The sequence below is a fragment of the Pipistrellus hanaki genome, assembly GCF_964339955.1.
Source record: "Pipistrellus hanaki genome assembly, chromosome: 12".
In the NCBI taxonomy this organism is placed as follows: domain Eukaryota; kingdom Metazoa; phylum Chordata; class Mammalia; order Chiroptera; family Vespertilionidae; genus Pipistrellus; species Pipistrellus hanaki.
In genome coordinates this window covers 19,824,135-19,840,691 of record NC_140514.1, presented here as the reverse complement: position 1 = coordinate 19,840,691, position 16,557 = coordinate 19,824,135, and the positions used below count along the sequence as shown (strand labels likewise).

At 39.6% G+C, this 16,557-nt stretch overlaps 1 protein-coding gene across 4 annotated transcripts in view; it reads left to right on the top strand.

The window, feature by feature from the left end:
- The window catches only part of THADA (THADA armadillo repeat containing), a 279,146-nt gene that overhangs the window by 108,997 nt on the left and 153,592 nt on the right, over positions 1-16,557 (top strand). For all 4 annotated transcript variants that reach the window (XM_084901467.1, XM_084901468.1, XM_084901466.1 and 1 more), the window contains exons 27-28: positions 7,627-7,716; positions 9,288-9,419. In XM_084901467.1, coding sequence (XP_084757593.1) covers positions 7,627-7,716; positions 9,288-9,419 — 222 coding nt within the window. The remainder of the gene's footprint in view (positions 1-7,626; positions 7,717-9,287; positions 9,420-16,557) is intronic.

Sequence of the window (16,557 nt, the reverse complement as noted above, 5' to 3'; positions counted from 1 at the left end):
AAGGGAAGGTTTTTCTAAGCTAAGTTAGATTCAAATGTGTTAGGTGGCAGGCTGGATTCAGAGACTACCAAAATGGTGAAAACTCTAAAACTAGACTCTTGGCATTGCCAAGGTTAGGCATGAAGTGTACAGACAAAGGTAGGCTCTGGACATGGCTGGAGTCAGGACTACCATCCACACATGGCTTAGCCAAGATGGAGATGGGTCATTCTGGGTTAGTGCCCAGGGGTATGTTCAGCCATAGGAGAAGCACAGAGAGTGTCACACTGGCTACGTTAAAATGGGTTCAGATTGATGTGGAAAGTATTCTTGATATGTTGCTAAGTGTAAAAAATTATAAAATAATGTATAATGGGGAGAAAAGTACAGATGGACAGATATCAACAGACTGGCAGCCATTTTGGGTGGTGAGTTTATAGTGATTTTTAGATTTTTTTCCTTGCAATATTCTTTATCAAAATTTTCTTCAACAAATTAGTGCTAATAAAAAAAGCGCGCGCACACACACACACACACACACACACACACACACACACTTTTAAAATAAAACAAAATGGTTGCCAGGCAAGCACTTTAATTCATTCAGGAAACCTCAATGGCCTGCCTACTTTGTTCTCTGCTCTGGCTGGGCTCGGGGTGCCCAACACTGAGCACGTCAGGCAGAAGAGTGCTCTGGTGGACCCATCGCCACTCTGTGCTGCTGGTACCTTATTCTTGATGCTAGACAAGTAGATTTTTTTTCAAGGAGCTTCTGTTTCCTTAAGGGCCTCTCATCAGTTGTCTAATCTTACCTGATGGGTTAGGGGCTAACTCAGCTTTTGTGTAGCCTGACAGCCCAAGTTAAAGCTGCTTTATTCTCACCCTCTATCCAGGCTTGTTTGTTTTCACCTATGTTGTTCTTGTCTTATCCCATTCACAATTTTTGGTGGTCTCCTTTTGTCTTCCTAGGAGCCTGAACTTAGAATAGGTTCAGTTTTTCCTTTTGGCTACCACTTCCCTTGTTTTTATAAGGTTGCTGGGCCAGTTTTTAGCCTCATAGATAAACAGGTTTGAAATGCCTGTCACTGGAGAATTTACCCCCAGGGCTTGCTTTATCTGTGCAGGTGGCATATCAGCCTGTTTGCTTATTTGGGTGAGCTAGAATTGAACTGTTTGCAAACCAGTGAGACAAGCTTTATATTTGTGTTTAAAAATTTTTCAAGTCCTGGCAGGATATTCAATTTATTAAGTCAAATGTAATTCTGAATGTCCTCAGATATAGCTAAGGAGGCACTTTAAGAAATTATGAATTTGTCACCATTTTAAGTCATAATTCCTTTTCTCCTTGACTATGACAAGGACTCTGTTCTTTTGTTTATTCACTATTTATTAGGCACCAGTGTGAACTGAGCATCATACTTAGCACCTGAGTTAATATGGAAAAATAAAATAGACATAGTCTCTGCCTATGCAGGATGTATAGTCTGGTGGGAGAAAGAAGAAATTAAATGAGGAATTCCATGTTATGACATGCTTCAAGTGCTATGATGGGGTGATTATAGGTTATAGTGTAAGACCAATGGCAGGCACCCAACCCATATTTGGGACATTAGGAAAGTATCCCTGAAGAAATCATCCAAAGCCCAAAATTGAAGGATCAGTTGGACTTGGTCTGGGATAATAAAGGGAAGAAGCTTTTCCTAGCAGAAAGTACAAACAACGTTTGCCAAGATCTGGAGACTAGAAAAGTATTGAATATTGATAGAATTCCACCTTCCAAATTTATATGTCTAGGACTGGACAAGTGAATCAAATTAGGCAGAACTTGGTAAATCAAGCTAAGGAGTTTAGTCTTTATTCAGAAAGCAGTAGGGAGCCATTAATCTCATAATATCGCTTGATTAGATTTGTATTTCATAACAAGAATTCTTGTCACAATAGAAAGTTAAGAGGAGGCAAGATTTGAACAAAGAGATCAGGTGAGAAACTGACACAGTATCTAGGCAAGAGATAATAGCAGTTAGACTTGGGGAGGAATCAGTGAGGAATGAGAGACATGGATTCAATAGATACTCCAGAGGTAGAAACAGCAGGAGTGCCCTGATGACCATATAGGTGGGGAGTTTCGGGCTTGGAAAATTGGGTGGGTAGTTAGATGGCACTTGGGAATCACTAAGAGAAGAAAAAAGGCATAGTTTTGAGGTTAACTATATTAGCTATCCCCCCCCCCCAATATTTACCAATATTTGCCAGAGAAGAAAAATTTTTTACCAGTCAATGGACATTTACATAGTATTGTGCTGTGTGTCAAGAGAGATGTAAGGAAGTAGATATGGTCCCTTACCTATAGATATTTATGCTCTAGTTAAGGTTAACAGGTACACATTTAGTGAATGTCCATTGGGACACTATGTTTCTGCTCCCTAGTCTAGTCTATCTGCTCTTGTCACATCTCTTTTCTGTTCAGAAACTTTCAATGCCTGTAAGACGCAGATAAATCTGCTTAGTCAGGCATTCAAATTTCTAAAAAATTATATGCCATCCTACTCTTATTATGAAGTCCTCTTTTTATCCAGCCTGTTTATCTACCACTTGTTCCTTTACCTGCCCACTCCCTCCATGCTGTCTTCTCCTTTTTAACCTACTTTTACTAATTTTTCCAGACTCGTCTTGGTTTCTATGTTTCCCACAAAATTTTCCCTAATCTCTTCAGCTCCCAATTATATCTTTTCCAACTCTGTACTTTTCATTGTAAGTACTAGAGGCCCTGTGCACGAATTTGTGCATAGGTGGGGTCTGGCTGGTCTGCCCTGATTGGGGTAGGGAGGCCTGTCTGTGGTGGGGATGACCAGGGAGAGGGGCCACAGGTGGTTGGCTGGCTGGCCTTGTCCCCTGGTTGAACTCCCAGTTGAAATCCTGGTCGAACTCCTGGTCAAGAGGACAATTTGCATATTAGCCTTTTATTACATAGGTTTATTCATTTGACCTTTACGCTGGTTTGCCTTACATTATTGGTTATTTTGAACTAGAGGCCTGGTGCACGAATTTGTGTAACAGTGGGGTCCGAAACCAGCTCTCTGACATCCCCTGAGGGGTCTCAGATTGTGAGAGTGCACAGACCAGGCCGAGGAATCCCACTGGTGCACGATCAGGGCTGGGGAGGGACATGGGAAGTTGGCCAATGGAGAGGGACCGCAGGAGGGCTCCAGGGTATGTTCAGTTCATTTCACTCAGTCCTGATAGGTTGGATCCCAGCAGCAAGCTAACCTACTAATTGGAGCGCCTGTCCTCTGGTGGTCAGTGCATGTCATAGCGACTGGTTGACCAGTCAATTGTCTGCCCCCTGGTGGTCAGTGCACGCCATAGTGAGTGGTTGAGTGGCCTTAGCCTATCATTAGCATATTACGTTTTGATTGGTTGAGTGGCCGACCAGTCAACTGGATACTTAGCATATTAGGCTTTTATTATAAAGGATGTATATGCCTTGTCTTTCTAACTAGATTGTAAACTCTAAGAGCAGTGACTATTGCATATTGTTAGTATCTCCCATAGGACCTAGCACAGTACCCAACATGAAGTATGTAGGTATTTTTAAAATATATTTGCTACTTTCTTGAGAAAAATATGCTTACACTACAGCTTTTATTAAGTAGCAAGTGAGAGGTAAAACTCATATGTCCCAGGATTCAGAGGAGGGAGATTCAAATATGGACTGAAATGGTTTCATGACCTTGGCCTATTAAAATAAGGCTGGATTACAGACCTATAAGAGCCAGCCCCAAATCTATGAACTGCCTGCAAATAGAGAGACACCTGAATGTGGTAATTTTTCACTCCGTTTAACTATAAAGTGTAGACATTGTTAGTTGAAGGCTGGTATTAATGTATTAGCAGTCTAAGATCTGGATTTAAGGTGTTGTAGAACTTTTCATATAGTTGAAAATCGGGTGTGAGTGAAGTTTGAGTTCTGTTTAGATAATTCCAACATCTTCCTATAGGCCTTGCCTCTTGAGACTCTATTTCATAATACACAAGAATTGTTAATATTGCATATCCCTAAGAACTGAAGCAGAAATTGAGTCAACATTTTCTAAAGTATTGTGGAACTAAGAATGCTAGACTAGAAAGGCACCTCCTATGTGTTCATAGTACCTGAATAAGGTCAAATTCTCCTTAGAAAAATATTTTTTGTTTTATTTAAACCCTCACAGTACACATTGAATGTTTCATGGTCTTCCCCCATCAAGTATGGACAAAATAACTTGAACAAAATGTTTTTAAAAGATGTAGTCAAAACCCATCAAGCTACTAAGTACAGAACAATTAGTTAAAATGTTCAGCCCTGGCCGGTGTGACTCAGTTGGTTAGTATCGTCCCATGCACCTACTAGTTGATGCTTTTGGGTCTTGTTCAATAAATTCTATTCTCTGTTGTCTTTTAAGGAGTTTAGAAATTTTAATTTTTACTTCTAAGTCTTGAATTCACTGGAATTTAACTTTGTGTATTGTTGGAGGTTGGGATCCAATTTTAATTTTGTTTGGATAATTAGTTATAGCATGTATGGTTTTCATAGTACAGGCATCTGCATGTCAGGTCTTTCATAAATCAAGTTTTCATTTATGTGTGTATGTAGGTGTGTTACTGTGCTCTCTATTTTATTTCATTGGCCTATTTGTCACCACAGCGTTCTAATTACTGCTGAAGTTTTATTCTAGCTACTTGATTGTATGAGACCTCTAGCTTTTTGTTCTTTAAGATTATCTTTGCCACTCTTGCTTGGCCCTTTTTGCATCTTTATGTATTTTAGAATCTTGTTTCACGTACACACACACACACACACACACAAAAAAAAATTACTATTTTTATTGTAATTGCATTGAATTGGGGGAGAAATTCAACTTTATAATATAATCTCTCCTACTTAAGACTGATGTCTTTTTTTATGGCATCTCTCTATTAAAAATATGATACACTAATGTAGAAAAAAAGAACCTTGACCTCTACCTCACACCATATTTTTGATGGATCATAGACCTCAACATAAAGCTATTAAACTTGTATATGAAAACAATATCTTTGTGATGTTCAGAAGGCAAAGATTTCTTTGGCTATGGAAAGCATGAATCACAAAATAAATAAATTGATCCAATTTGGACTTCATTAGTACTTTGAAACTTCTTTTCATCAAAATATATTAAGCAAATAAATTGGCAAACCACAGACTACGAGAAAGTCCATGCAATGCATACATGACAAAAGAAACAAGCAACGTAATTTAAAAGTGGCAAAAATCTTGAATAGATACTTAGCAAAAGGCAATACCAATGACCAAAGCACAGAAAATATGTTTAATGTCATTTAATCATCAAGTATATGTAAATCAAAATCACAGAGAGATACCACTCCATACCCACTAGGATGGCTAAAATGGAAAAAAGAAAGGCAGTAGCAAGTGTTAGAAAAATATTCAGATGCCAAAACTGGTTTGGCTTAGTGGTGGAGCGTCAGTCTGCAGACTGAAAGGTCCCTGGTTCGATTCCCGTCAAGGGCATGTACGTTGGTTGCGGGCACATCCCCGGTAGGGGATATGCAAGAGGCAGCTGGTCGATGTTTCTCTCTCATCGATGTTTCTAGCTCTCTATCCCTCTCTCTTCCTCTCTGTAAAAAAATCAATAAAAATATATCTTAAAAAAAGAAAAATATGCAGAGACACTAGAATGCTTTTTCTTGTTGGGAGTGTAAAATGCTATTGTTATTATTTTGGAAAACTGCCAGTTTCCTAAAATATTAAACATACTGCAGTTTTATTCTCAGATATTTACCTAAGAGAAATGAAAATGCATGTCCACAAAAACACAACTAGAGAAAGTTCATAGCAGCTTTATTCGTAATAGTCAAGAAGTGGGAGCAATCCATGTCTGTCAAGAGGTAAACACATTTGTATATTCATATAACGGAATAGTCGTACTCAGCAAACACAGAATCAAGCTATTAGTACAGCGAATAGCACGGATGAATCTCATAAACTTTACGTCCAGTGAGAAAAGCCAGACACAAAGGTTATGTAATGTATTATTACATTTACATGAAATTCTAGAATAGACAAAACCAAATTATGATCATGGAAATCAAACCATGATTGCTTTAAGGATTGAGAATTGACTGGGAAGGGGCACAAGGGAACTTTCTGAGATGATAGAAATTTTCTGAGTCTTCATAGAGGTCTGAATTACATGAGTGTATGCATTTGTGACAATGGATTGAATGGTATACTTAAGATTTGAACATTTCGCTATGTGTAAAATACACAGTAATTTTTAAATACGTGATGTTTTGGTCTCCATTAGTAGGAACATACATAGAGAGTTGATAAGAAGGGGCAAGTTAGGGAATATTTATGCCACCCCTTCAGAATAGTTTTTTTTTTTTTTTCTTAAATATATTTTATTGATTTTTCACAGAGAGGAAGGGAGAGAGAGAGAGATAGAGAGCTAGAAATGTCAATGAGAGAGAAACATCGACCAGCTGCCTCTTGCACAGCCCCAACCGGGGATGTGCCTGCAACCAAGGTACATGCCCTTGACCGGAATCGAACCTGGGACCTTTCAGTCCACAGACCGACGCTCTACCACTGAGCCAAACCGGTTTCGGCCAGAGTAGTTTTTTTTTAATAGATATGGAGATGGAGTATTTAACTAAATGCTGTATTTAGTTGGAGCTATTTTCAGGATCTTGTCAGAATTTTAGAGTAGTGTTAATAAAGATGAAAAAGGTAGTCCTCACAGTTGTTTGCTGGGATTGGACCCTCAGAACTTCACACAAGTTCATACTTCTGATAACCATACTCCAGACCAGGTGTCTCAACTGGAGATATTTTTCCCCTCAAGGTGCATCTGGTAATGGCCAGAGACCATTTTTATTTTCTTTGCTGGGGGTCAGTGTTACTACCGTACTATTGGCATCTAAGGGATAGAAGTTATGAAGGCTGCTCAACATTCTGCAGTGTCTACAACAAAGAATTATCTGGTCATTGAGAAACCTTGTTCTAGACTTTTTCTTATTAATGAAACTGAGTCAGTCTCAGTCAACCAGCTGTTGACTGCATTCATAGTCCAAATTAATTGTTGGAAACTTGGAATTTTTACAAATGATGTATTTATCCCTGACAGAATTTAATATCAAATATTTGTAAATATACATAGTCTTAAATTTTGAGACAAATTTGCACATATTAGGAGCACTTCCCAAATCAAAATTAAATGTAGTATTGTTTCCACTGATTATTAGATTCTTCAAATGTAGGCTTTGTTTTTAACATTATTTCATTAAATATCTAAGTATAAAATGTGATTACCAGAGGGAAGAGGGTTGGGTAAGTGCAGGGAGGGAAAGGGGGAATAAATGGTGACAAAAGGAGATTAGACTATGGGTGGTGCACCTACAATACAGTATACAGATGATGCATTATAGACTTGTGCACTTGAAACCTATTTAATTAATCAATGTAACCCTCAATAAATTCAATAAAAATATATTCTAAAAAGTGTATATCTAAATAATCTCAATTATCTTTAAAAAAAATAGAGGCTTTATTATTTAATTAGAGGAAATAATGATAGTAATTTCTCTCTATCTTTTTCTCCACAGAATGACAGGGAGTGAATTTTTTTCTCGTTTCCCAGAACTCTACCCTTTCCTTCTCAAGCAATTAGAAGCTGTATCCAATACTGTGGACAGGTAAGGCGAGAATAGGGTGGGGCAAAGTAAAATCAAGATGTGAATCAAGGGAGATTTTTTCCTCCAAGCAACAGTTTTTAACCAACTTCTTCCTTGTAACTCAGATGGATTTTTTAAAAGTGCTTCTTTATTACATCACTAGAGGCCCAGTGCATGAATTCGTACACAGTTAGGGTCTGGCTGGCCTGCCCCATAGAGGTCTATTGGGCCTAGCCAGCAGGAGGGAGGGGCCGCAAGAGGTTAGCCAGCCAGACTTGCCCCCAGTTAGGTTGGGGAGAGGAGCCCGATCAGGGCCCAGATAAGACTGATTAGCTGCTGCAGCGCACCTCATAGCCACCGGTCATTCCGTTTTTTCTGGTTGGTCCACCATTCTGATTGCTAGGATTTTATATATATAGATGTTGCCTGAGTCTCTTTAGTAGATTTATACATGAAAAGTTGTATAAAATCCCATTTTGATATAATAGTTTTAAAATCCTGTTTCCAGTGTTATACAGGAATTAGCTTCCTAGAAGCACATGGTGATTTCTTCTGTTAAGAGCATTTTCTTCCTAAATTATTTAAAAAGATGTGTGTTTACATGTTGAGTTTACTTTAATGCACCTGTCTTTTTTTTCCCCTGGCCTGTTATGGCTGACTGTTGTGAAACTACAGCAGTTAGCTGACTAACCTGTCACCTATGATCAGAAGTGCTTCTGGTGTTCCTGAACAAAGATGGCCAGTGGCCCTGGAAACTCAAAGCCATAAAGAGGGCTTCCAGGCTAATCGAGGCAGATGGAGAAGTTCACCATTGTCCTTCCAATCACAGTCTGAGCTGACGGGGGATTTTTTAGTATGGGCATCTTTTTAATTCTTCTAGCACTTGGTATGAATTTGTACTAGTTGTCTGTAATGGTAAAGTAAAATAACATCAATGAATTTTACTTTTGTTTATGATACATTTCCACATTAGTAACTTGTGCAGATGGGCTTTTCTGGCCCTAGTCAGTAACTGTTCATGCTTTCTTAACTACATTCGTATGCTGAAATTTTCACATTTCTTTCTCTGGAACAGGCACCTGTTCTGTATGAACAGCTCGAATAAAAACAGCAGACTTAAATTATTAAATGATTAGTTTTGATAAGAGAATTGGGTGCAAAAGCCCAATCCATGGCTTTGGCAGTTCTTCATTTACACATTAGGAATAGATTAAGGGGGGGAGGGGGGGATGGGAAAAAGAAAACTATCCCTTAATCATAGAGTTTCACTTTTTAAAAAAATATATATATTTTATTGATTTTTTACAGAGAGGAAGGGAGAGAGATAGAGAGCTAGAAACGGCGATGACAGAGAAACATTGACCAGCTGCCTCTTGCACACCCCCTACCGGGGATGTGCCCACAACCAACATACATGCCCTTGACCGGATTCGAACCTGGGACCTTTCAGTCCGAAGACCGATGCTCTACCGCTGAGCCAAACCGGTTTTGGCGCAAGTTTCACTTTCTATGCATAATTATTTAATGAGAAAAATTGTTGAAGATAGCGCCTCTTAAATTTTTAATCTTTTCTGTGCAATGATTTTTTTCAGTGACATAGGAGAACTAAACCGTCAGCCCAGCATGTTCCTCTTACTGTTGGTGTTGGGGCGACTCTACCCTTCCCCAATGGACGGCACCTATTCTGCACTCAGCATGGCACCTTTTATCCCCTTCATTATGAGGTAGTGGATGCTTTGTGGAAACAATGGGGGTGGCCTTGGGGGCTTTATGGGGGGCATTTTATCTTGTTCTTATTTCAGAAATTACTGATTTTTATTTATTTTTTTTTTTTTAACTCTGGGGCGTGTCTAGTGAAGGAAGGGAACAGGGAATATTGCCATTGCCCCCAACGGGTCTCTAGTATTTCACTGCTTCTATTGTGGGTGTGGGAGCTTACATCTACTGTTTAAATAAGGTTTCCTTGGAGTCTACCTGCCAGTGGGTGTGTGGAGTTGATAGGAGGTGCCCCCTTTTGAAAAGCATCGCCTGGCTGTTGCATTACCCCTGTGCTGAGCCTGACCAACATGGGGCAGGCTTAGTCCTGGCATATGTCCCCTCTCCAGGGCTTCAAGAGGACCTCTGGCTCTTCACTATGGAGCAGTTTCCTAGTGGGTGCAAGGAGGAGCATCTCGATGGCAAAGCCACGTAGCATGCGTTTACTATGCACTTGTCCTCTCTTTCGAGCTTGGAGTATCTGAGAAAGAGCCATGCGTACAGATTGTGCATGGAGTCACAAGATAGCAGGCTTTCCTGCATCTAGAGCACATGTGTCAAACACAAGGCCCGTGGGCCAAATCCAGCCCGCCAGGCCTTGCAATGTGGCCCGCACCGCGCTGTCATCACTGCACTCCGCTGTCAGTTTATGACATTGTCAGTTTATGACTGTTCAGTAAACCATTCGGCCCGCGATTTAGGCTGGATTTTAGATTTTGGCCCCTTCTCTGATTGAGTTCGACACCCCTATTCTGGAGCCTGTTACCATTTCCTCTGTTACATTTTTTGAGTCATCTGCCAACTTTTTCATTTTGGATCAACAGCTTCAGTAACTAGGCCTCTATAAAGTATTGAGATTTTATTATGAACTATTTCAGAACCTGTCATAATAGTTAGCTTATTCCTTTATACTTACCTCTTGATAAAACATCACCTTCATTTATTCGAGTTATTTTCAAAAACCGAAATGGACTTAGAGCAGAAGGATAAAATATACCAAACTCACGAGAGTGTTTTTGTTATTATGTGGTGTCCTGTGTTCCACTTCCTGGTTTCACAGAGCTGACTGATGCATTTTAATGTGAGAAACCATTAAACAGGAGATTCTGACATGTGGTTGCTATCGCCATTTGTTTTTGCCAAGCCCTGGCTGTGGCTGTGTTATCTGTGATCACAGAGGTGACTCACTCACTCAGATGGGTTTTGTTTCCTGAGACACAAAGTTACCAGCCTCCCTATCCAGCATTTGGTGATTCATTTTAGAAATTTGAGTCATAATTTTACTTTCAGGAGCATTTAAAACTTGTACTTTCACATGTAACTGGAAAGAACTAAGAGGTGTTTCAGAAAGTTGATGGGAGGGGAAAGGCACATGCACAGAGAGGCACAGTGTCGGCTTTAGAACTTTGTCATCCTGTGTTGAGAACATTCAGTTTGTAGAACCTTCTTACTAATCGATCTGTTATGTGTTGCATACTAGAAACCAGAAATTACTACATCGAAGGTGTCCTTCCTAACTGTTATTTGTTCGTTTATCATATATCAGAAGGCTCATATTACTAATTACGTTCAGGGCATTTATTACACATAACAGGATTACGTAAATACAGAAGATTTAAGTATTAACTGGAACCAGTGTACTTAATGCATTTTTTTTTTAAACTCAAAAGGCACAAAGTAAGGAACATACCATCATCCCTTCCAGGGAGAAGGCCTGGGTTGCTAGTTGCTTTCTACCTGAAAAATAACACCACCACTAGCAGGAGTCGTCACAATTAATACCTTAGCTTAGCAGTGGTCTTCAAACTACGGCCCGCGGGCCACATGCGGCCCGCAGAGGAGTCTGATCCGGCCCGCCAGGTTTTTTGGGCAGTGAGCGCAGCCGAGGTGTTACAGTAGGAATTAGTAATTCATATAGTCCGGCCCTCCAGCTCTCTGAGGGACCGTGATCTGGCCCCCACTTTTAAAAGTTTGAGGACCCCTGGCTTAGAGTGTCAAGAGGCTCTGGTTTATTGAATGTTCATGTGTATTATAGAATAGAGTTTCTCAAACTTATAGATGTAAACATATGACTTGGGAATCTGACTCAGTAGATTTGGGGTGGAATCTGAGAGTCTGCCTTTCAAACAAACTTCCAGGGAATGCTGAGGCTTCTGGTCTGTAGGTCACACTGAGCAGTAAGATTAAATCTGGAATATTAAACCTAAATATTATCAGAACCACTTCCCCCCAACACATACCCACAAAGATACTTTTTAATAAACTAGAAGGACATTTTGCTCCCAAAACTAGAACTGTGATTCTGAAAAAAGTGTTATCACTCCTGTTTTCCTGGTGAGGAAACTGAGATTCACAAAGGGAGTCAGAGAACTGGAATATGGACCCAAGTGTGCAGGACTTACCAAGAATGTTGGCCGAAACTGGTTTGGCTCAGTGGGTAGAGCGTCAGCCTGTGGACTGAAAGGTCTCAGGTTCAATTCTGGTCAAGGGCATGTACCTTGGTTGCGGGCACATCCCCAGTAGGGTGTACAAGAGGCAGCTGATCGATGTTTATAACTCTCTCTCTCTCTCTCTTCTTCTCTGTGGGAAATTAATAAAATATATTAAAAAATAAAAAATAAAGAATGTTGGTGTACTCTTTCTACTACACCAAAATAACCAGTTCCCTTTTGTGTAGCCCAGAGCTTTAGCTACTTTGAGTAGGCTCATTGCTTGGAGCAATGAGGGAGCCTACATCCAGAGTAGGTAGATCTGAGAACAGGCTGTTTTCAGGATGTAGAAGTCATGTCCCCATCAGCAATGTGGTCTGCTCCTTACTTTGCTTTTTCAGTGGTGAGGGTGGCTTGATTGGATGCCACTATTCTCTCAGGCTCACATCTGAGGATGCCTTGGGCAGTGAGGTTGGTCTGTGCCAGGTATGGAGGAAGGCTGGCTTTTCTTTCTTGACCATCTTTTTTGGTTCAGTGGAAATATCCTAAATTTAGTTAAAAAACCCAGTTTTAGGTTTCATCAACTTACTGCAGAGACAACCCTGTGCTACCATAAAATGTTCACAGTCACACTGGAGCTATAAACTATAAACATTTTTTTATAGTATAGTGAACTTGATAAAACTGTATACATTTGATTTAAATTGCTTTTGAAAAAATTATTCATGAAGAAAGAAAATTTGATCATAAAACATCATTTTAAGTATTTTTTTATGGGTCTAGTTATAGTAAAGATTGGGCTGTTTTGACTTGGGATAATTGCTGAAAAGATGGATGGATACACAAGCGGATGGGCGATGTTTTATTTTTGTGGCATTGTTGATGTTAATTTATGTACTTGGAAGAGCTATAATCAGGCTCTTGGATACTCTGAGTTTAGCTAAAGAAATTTTTCAGATGGTGGGAGTAGCACAAAGGTTGCTATGCTAAAGTGAATTGCATAATGAGAAGATTAAAGGCCCCAACGACAGCTTTTTATTTCCTTTTGATTTATGTCTACTTACTTGCCATTTCCTTCCTCTCCAATAATATTTGTATTACTAGTATTTTTATTCCTTATCCCACATTTGTTAGCATAAACTTAAGTCTCTGTTGATTTTCTTTGTTGACTTATAAGTTTCTGATTTGGATTTTCCAAAGTTATGCATGTGTGCAGTTATGATTGTTGCATCATCTTGGAATCATCTTGGAACAGAAATGATCATGCTAATCCCAGTGTTTCGTTTGTAAGTTTTTGTTTTCGATCCAGTATACTTTATGTCTTTGATGCTACGCTGGTTCCAGAAACACAGCCCTTTACCATGAACAAGATGCCTTCAACTTGAGCAGTTCACCCTCCAGTCAAATACCACAAAGCTACACATACTTTAAAAGGGACCCTGCCCAGCTCCCTGAGTACAGCTCACCAGTGGCCACTTGTTTGGGGCTTTTTAGAGACCAAATATCTCTGGACATGCACCTTTGAGTTCCCTTTCACAAGCAAGTTTCAAGTTTAATTGAAGAGCTGTAGGAAACCAAATATGCCCAAACTTTAGTAACAGCATGAGGTCCTGAACAGACAACTGGTTCTGACCAGGCTCTGCCACTTACTTGCTGTGATACTTGGACAAGCCTGCTTACCTCCCTAGACCAGTGGTATCTGTGTTTGTAAGGTATCTAAGAGTCTGTCTTTCAACCAAAAAGTGAATAAAAGGCAGTTGAGGGACTGATTTATCCCACAGATATTAATCTGATGCTGAGAATTTCTGTAAGGGTATCTATCAACTGAAACAGAAATTCTCAGCATCAGATTAATATCTGTGGGCTAAATCAGTCCCTCAACTGCCTTTTATTCACTTTTTCGGTGCTTTTAAAAGGATCTCCCCCCACTTCACCCCTTTTTTGTTGTTGTTGCTTATTTCCATTGCAAATTGCTTCAGAATGTTTTTCACCAAATCATTTTAGTCATTGTTTACATTAAATAAATTTTCAGTGAAATTTTCTTTTCTGTTCTCTAAACAATATTGAAGTATAAGTAATAACAGTCTCAATTAAACACATGGTAATGGAAAACATCCATAGGGACCAAGGCAGTAAAAACTTTTTAGTTGAGATCTTGAAAAATCTAGTCAACAATTCTTTAAAAATTGGAAAATATGTGTTTTCTATCTTGTTAAACTATTTTGTGATTATACTAATCTTAAAAAGGGATTCGGTACAAAAACTAAGAATAATTAGGCCTTTTAAGACTTTGCTATTGGGAAATAACATTGACTTTCGTTTTGTTTTCCTTGAAAGTTACATAATTCAAGCATTATCACTTTACTCATTACCCAGGTTATGAAGTTGAAAGAACTTGTTTTCCACAGTGTAGAGTTGGGGGTTTTTGGAGTAGACAGTAACTGGCTTCTACCTTCATTTGTGAGTGTAATACTGGGAGCTCTCCTTCAAGGCTGTGTCTTTCTATTGACTATCTTCCCAGAATCCTTATAGATAAAGAGAAGACAGGAATCGCTTTATAGAGAGATAAATGTGGAGACACTGCTGGGAAGGAAGACATGCCCTTCGGTCTCTGCACCTCAGCTCTAATCATCTCTCCCTCTGAATGGCTGTAGCATTTGTTACTGAAACCTCTTATCTTGCTATTCGTCATTATTGCATCATACTGTAATTTATATGCTCAGTGATTGTTCTCTCCAAATAAGTCTTAATCTCTTTCCATGCAGAAGCAGCTGTGGGGTTTTTTGGTTTGTTTTTGTTTTTTGGTACCTTTCTCTGCCTAGCTCGGGTTTCAAAATGAAACCTTGTGAATTGAGACAGCATGTGTTTTAGCAGGTCTGTGTATCTTCAAAATACTTAAGGGACTCTAGTCCTACAGTATTGGAGCCACATTTCATATTCCGCTGGTTACATAGAGAGGGTTTTGTGTTGGCTAGGTTTTGTGTTTTACCTGGCCTTTGAGGAGTCTTATGTTCCATTACGATCTCTGACATTCACTTTTATTTTGACGTCCCCTCTCTGACCCTCTGTTTCCTTTTCTATCAAATTAAGGTATTAGATATTATGTAGGTCCTTTCTGGCCTCCTGAGCCTCGGTCCTGGCCTTTCCCGACTGAACTCCTCCCTCCTGCCTGCTGTCGAGTGAACTGCTCTGGAGGCCCACTTCGTAGCTTCACTGCTACAGGCTTTAGAACCAACAGAGAGGAGTCTGGATTGATAAGAAGAGAAGGAGGGAGGTGCTGTTTTTCTGTTGAAAGTCATAGAATTATAAACAAGCCAAAACATGTGGGGGAAAAGACTCCCAGGTTGATGCAGCATGAATAGGGGCTGTCAATCTGCGTAATGGGGTAATCCTGCTTGCAAAATAGCAGAAAAAAAAGCTCCTTGGTTTGCTTGTTAAGAAAATTTCTAGAGAAAGGATGGGGTTGGCATATAATGGTGATTGAAAAAGGGCAGACTTTAAACTCCTGCTTTGGCTTGTCTCTGCCAGTCAACTGAGAGGAAGGCCCTGAAGGCAGGTGTAAGTGAGGTGATAGAGAAAGAGAAAGAGCACTGTCTCCTATGCATGAAGGCAAATCCTGGCACCCAGATTGAGTGTAGAACAATGCCAGTCATTTGAGGGAAATGTGGGCTGGGTGGGAATGTTACGCTAGGAGCTTGCAGAACAGTTTTCAAAAGAGAGAGGAAAATGCATATTTTATCAGTGACCAAACAACAGTTCATACTAACTGTTTTAGACTGGATTGTTCGGTGCACTACTTGTGAGTGCCTCACACTTTATTTTGCTGAGAGCTAGTAAGAATCCCCTAAGAATAAATCATGCCTGAGTCATCTCATTGTTGAAGGCATTACTAAGCTGATAGATGAAGACAATGCCGCCGTATTCAACATTTAAATTACGGTACTTACTTACATGAAGACAGACTAGATGGCATGTTTATCAGGTTTGCATATAACATAAATATAGTGGGTCATGGAGTAAAAATTCAGAATAGCCTTTAAGCATGAGAGTGGCAAACACGAATTTAGGCTAGTAGCCATTATCGCTGTGGTTGGGGAGGATGAAACTGAGGAAGCATACATATATTAGGAGCTTCAGTTCTCTTTGTGATGTGCTCTTGGGTTGGGTTCTGGGCAAATGGTTGATTGTCATATTCTCCATATGCTTTCATTTGATATGTCTCATGTAGTTCATAATTAAAAAATAAGAATTGAAATAGCCTTGGAAGACGAGACTGATAGAGGCTATCAAGATAATATTTAACAGAGATCTGCAGACAGCCTCATATTCTGATTTTTTTAAAGAAAAAAATCAAAATTGTGTGCATACAGACTGGGGCTGGCTGGCTGCAAAGCAGTTTTTTATTTTTTAAGTCTTGGGGAATGGGATTTTCTGGTGAGCCCTAAGGAGGCAGTGTGACACAGTTGCTACTTCCAGATAGTGAAGGGTTTAGTCCCTCTCAACTCTGCTGGTCATAGTAAACCCATATCATTTTGCTTATTATGTTCTGCTCTGGGCTTCCCGTTTTATGAGGGTCACTGATAGATTAGTATTTATACAGAGGAGGTGACCAAGATGAGGAGGAAGCTAAACATCTGGAAATAGTTAGGCTGGAAAAAACTTCGAGGCAACATGGTAA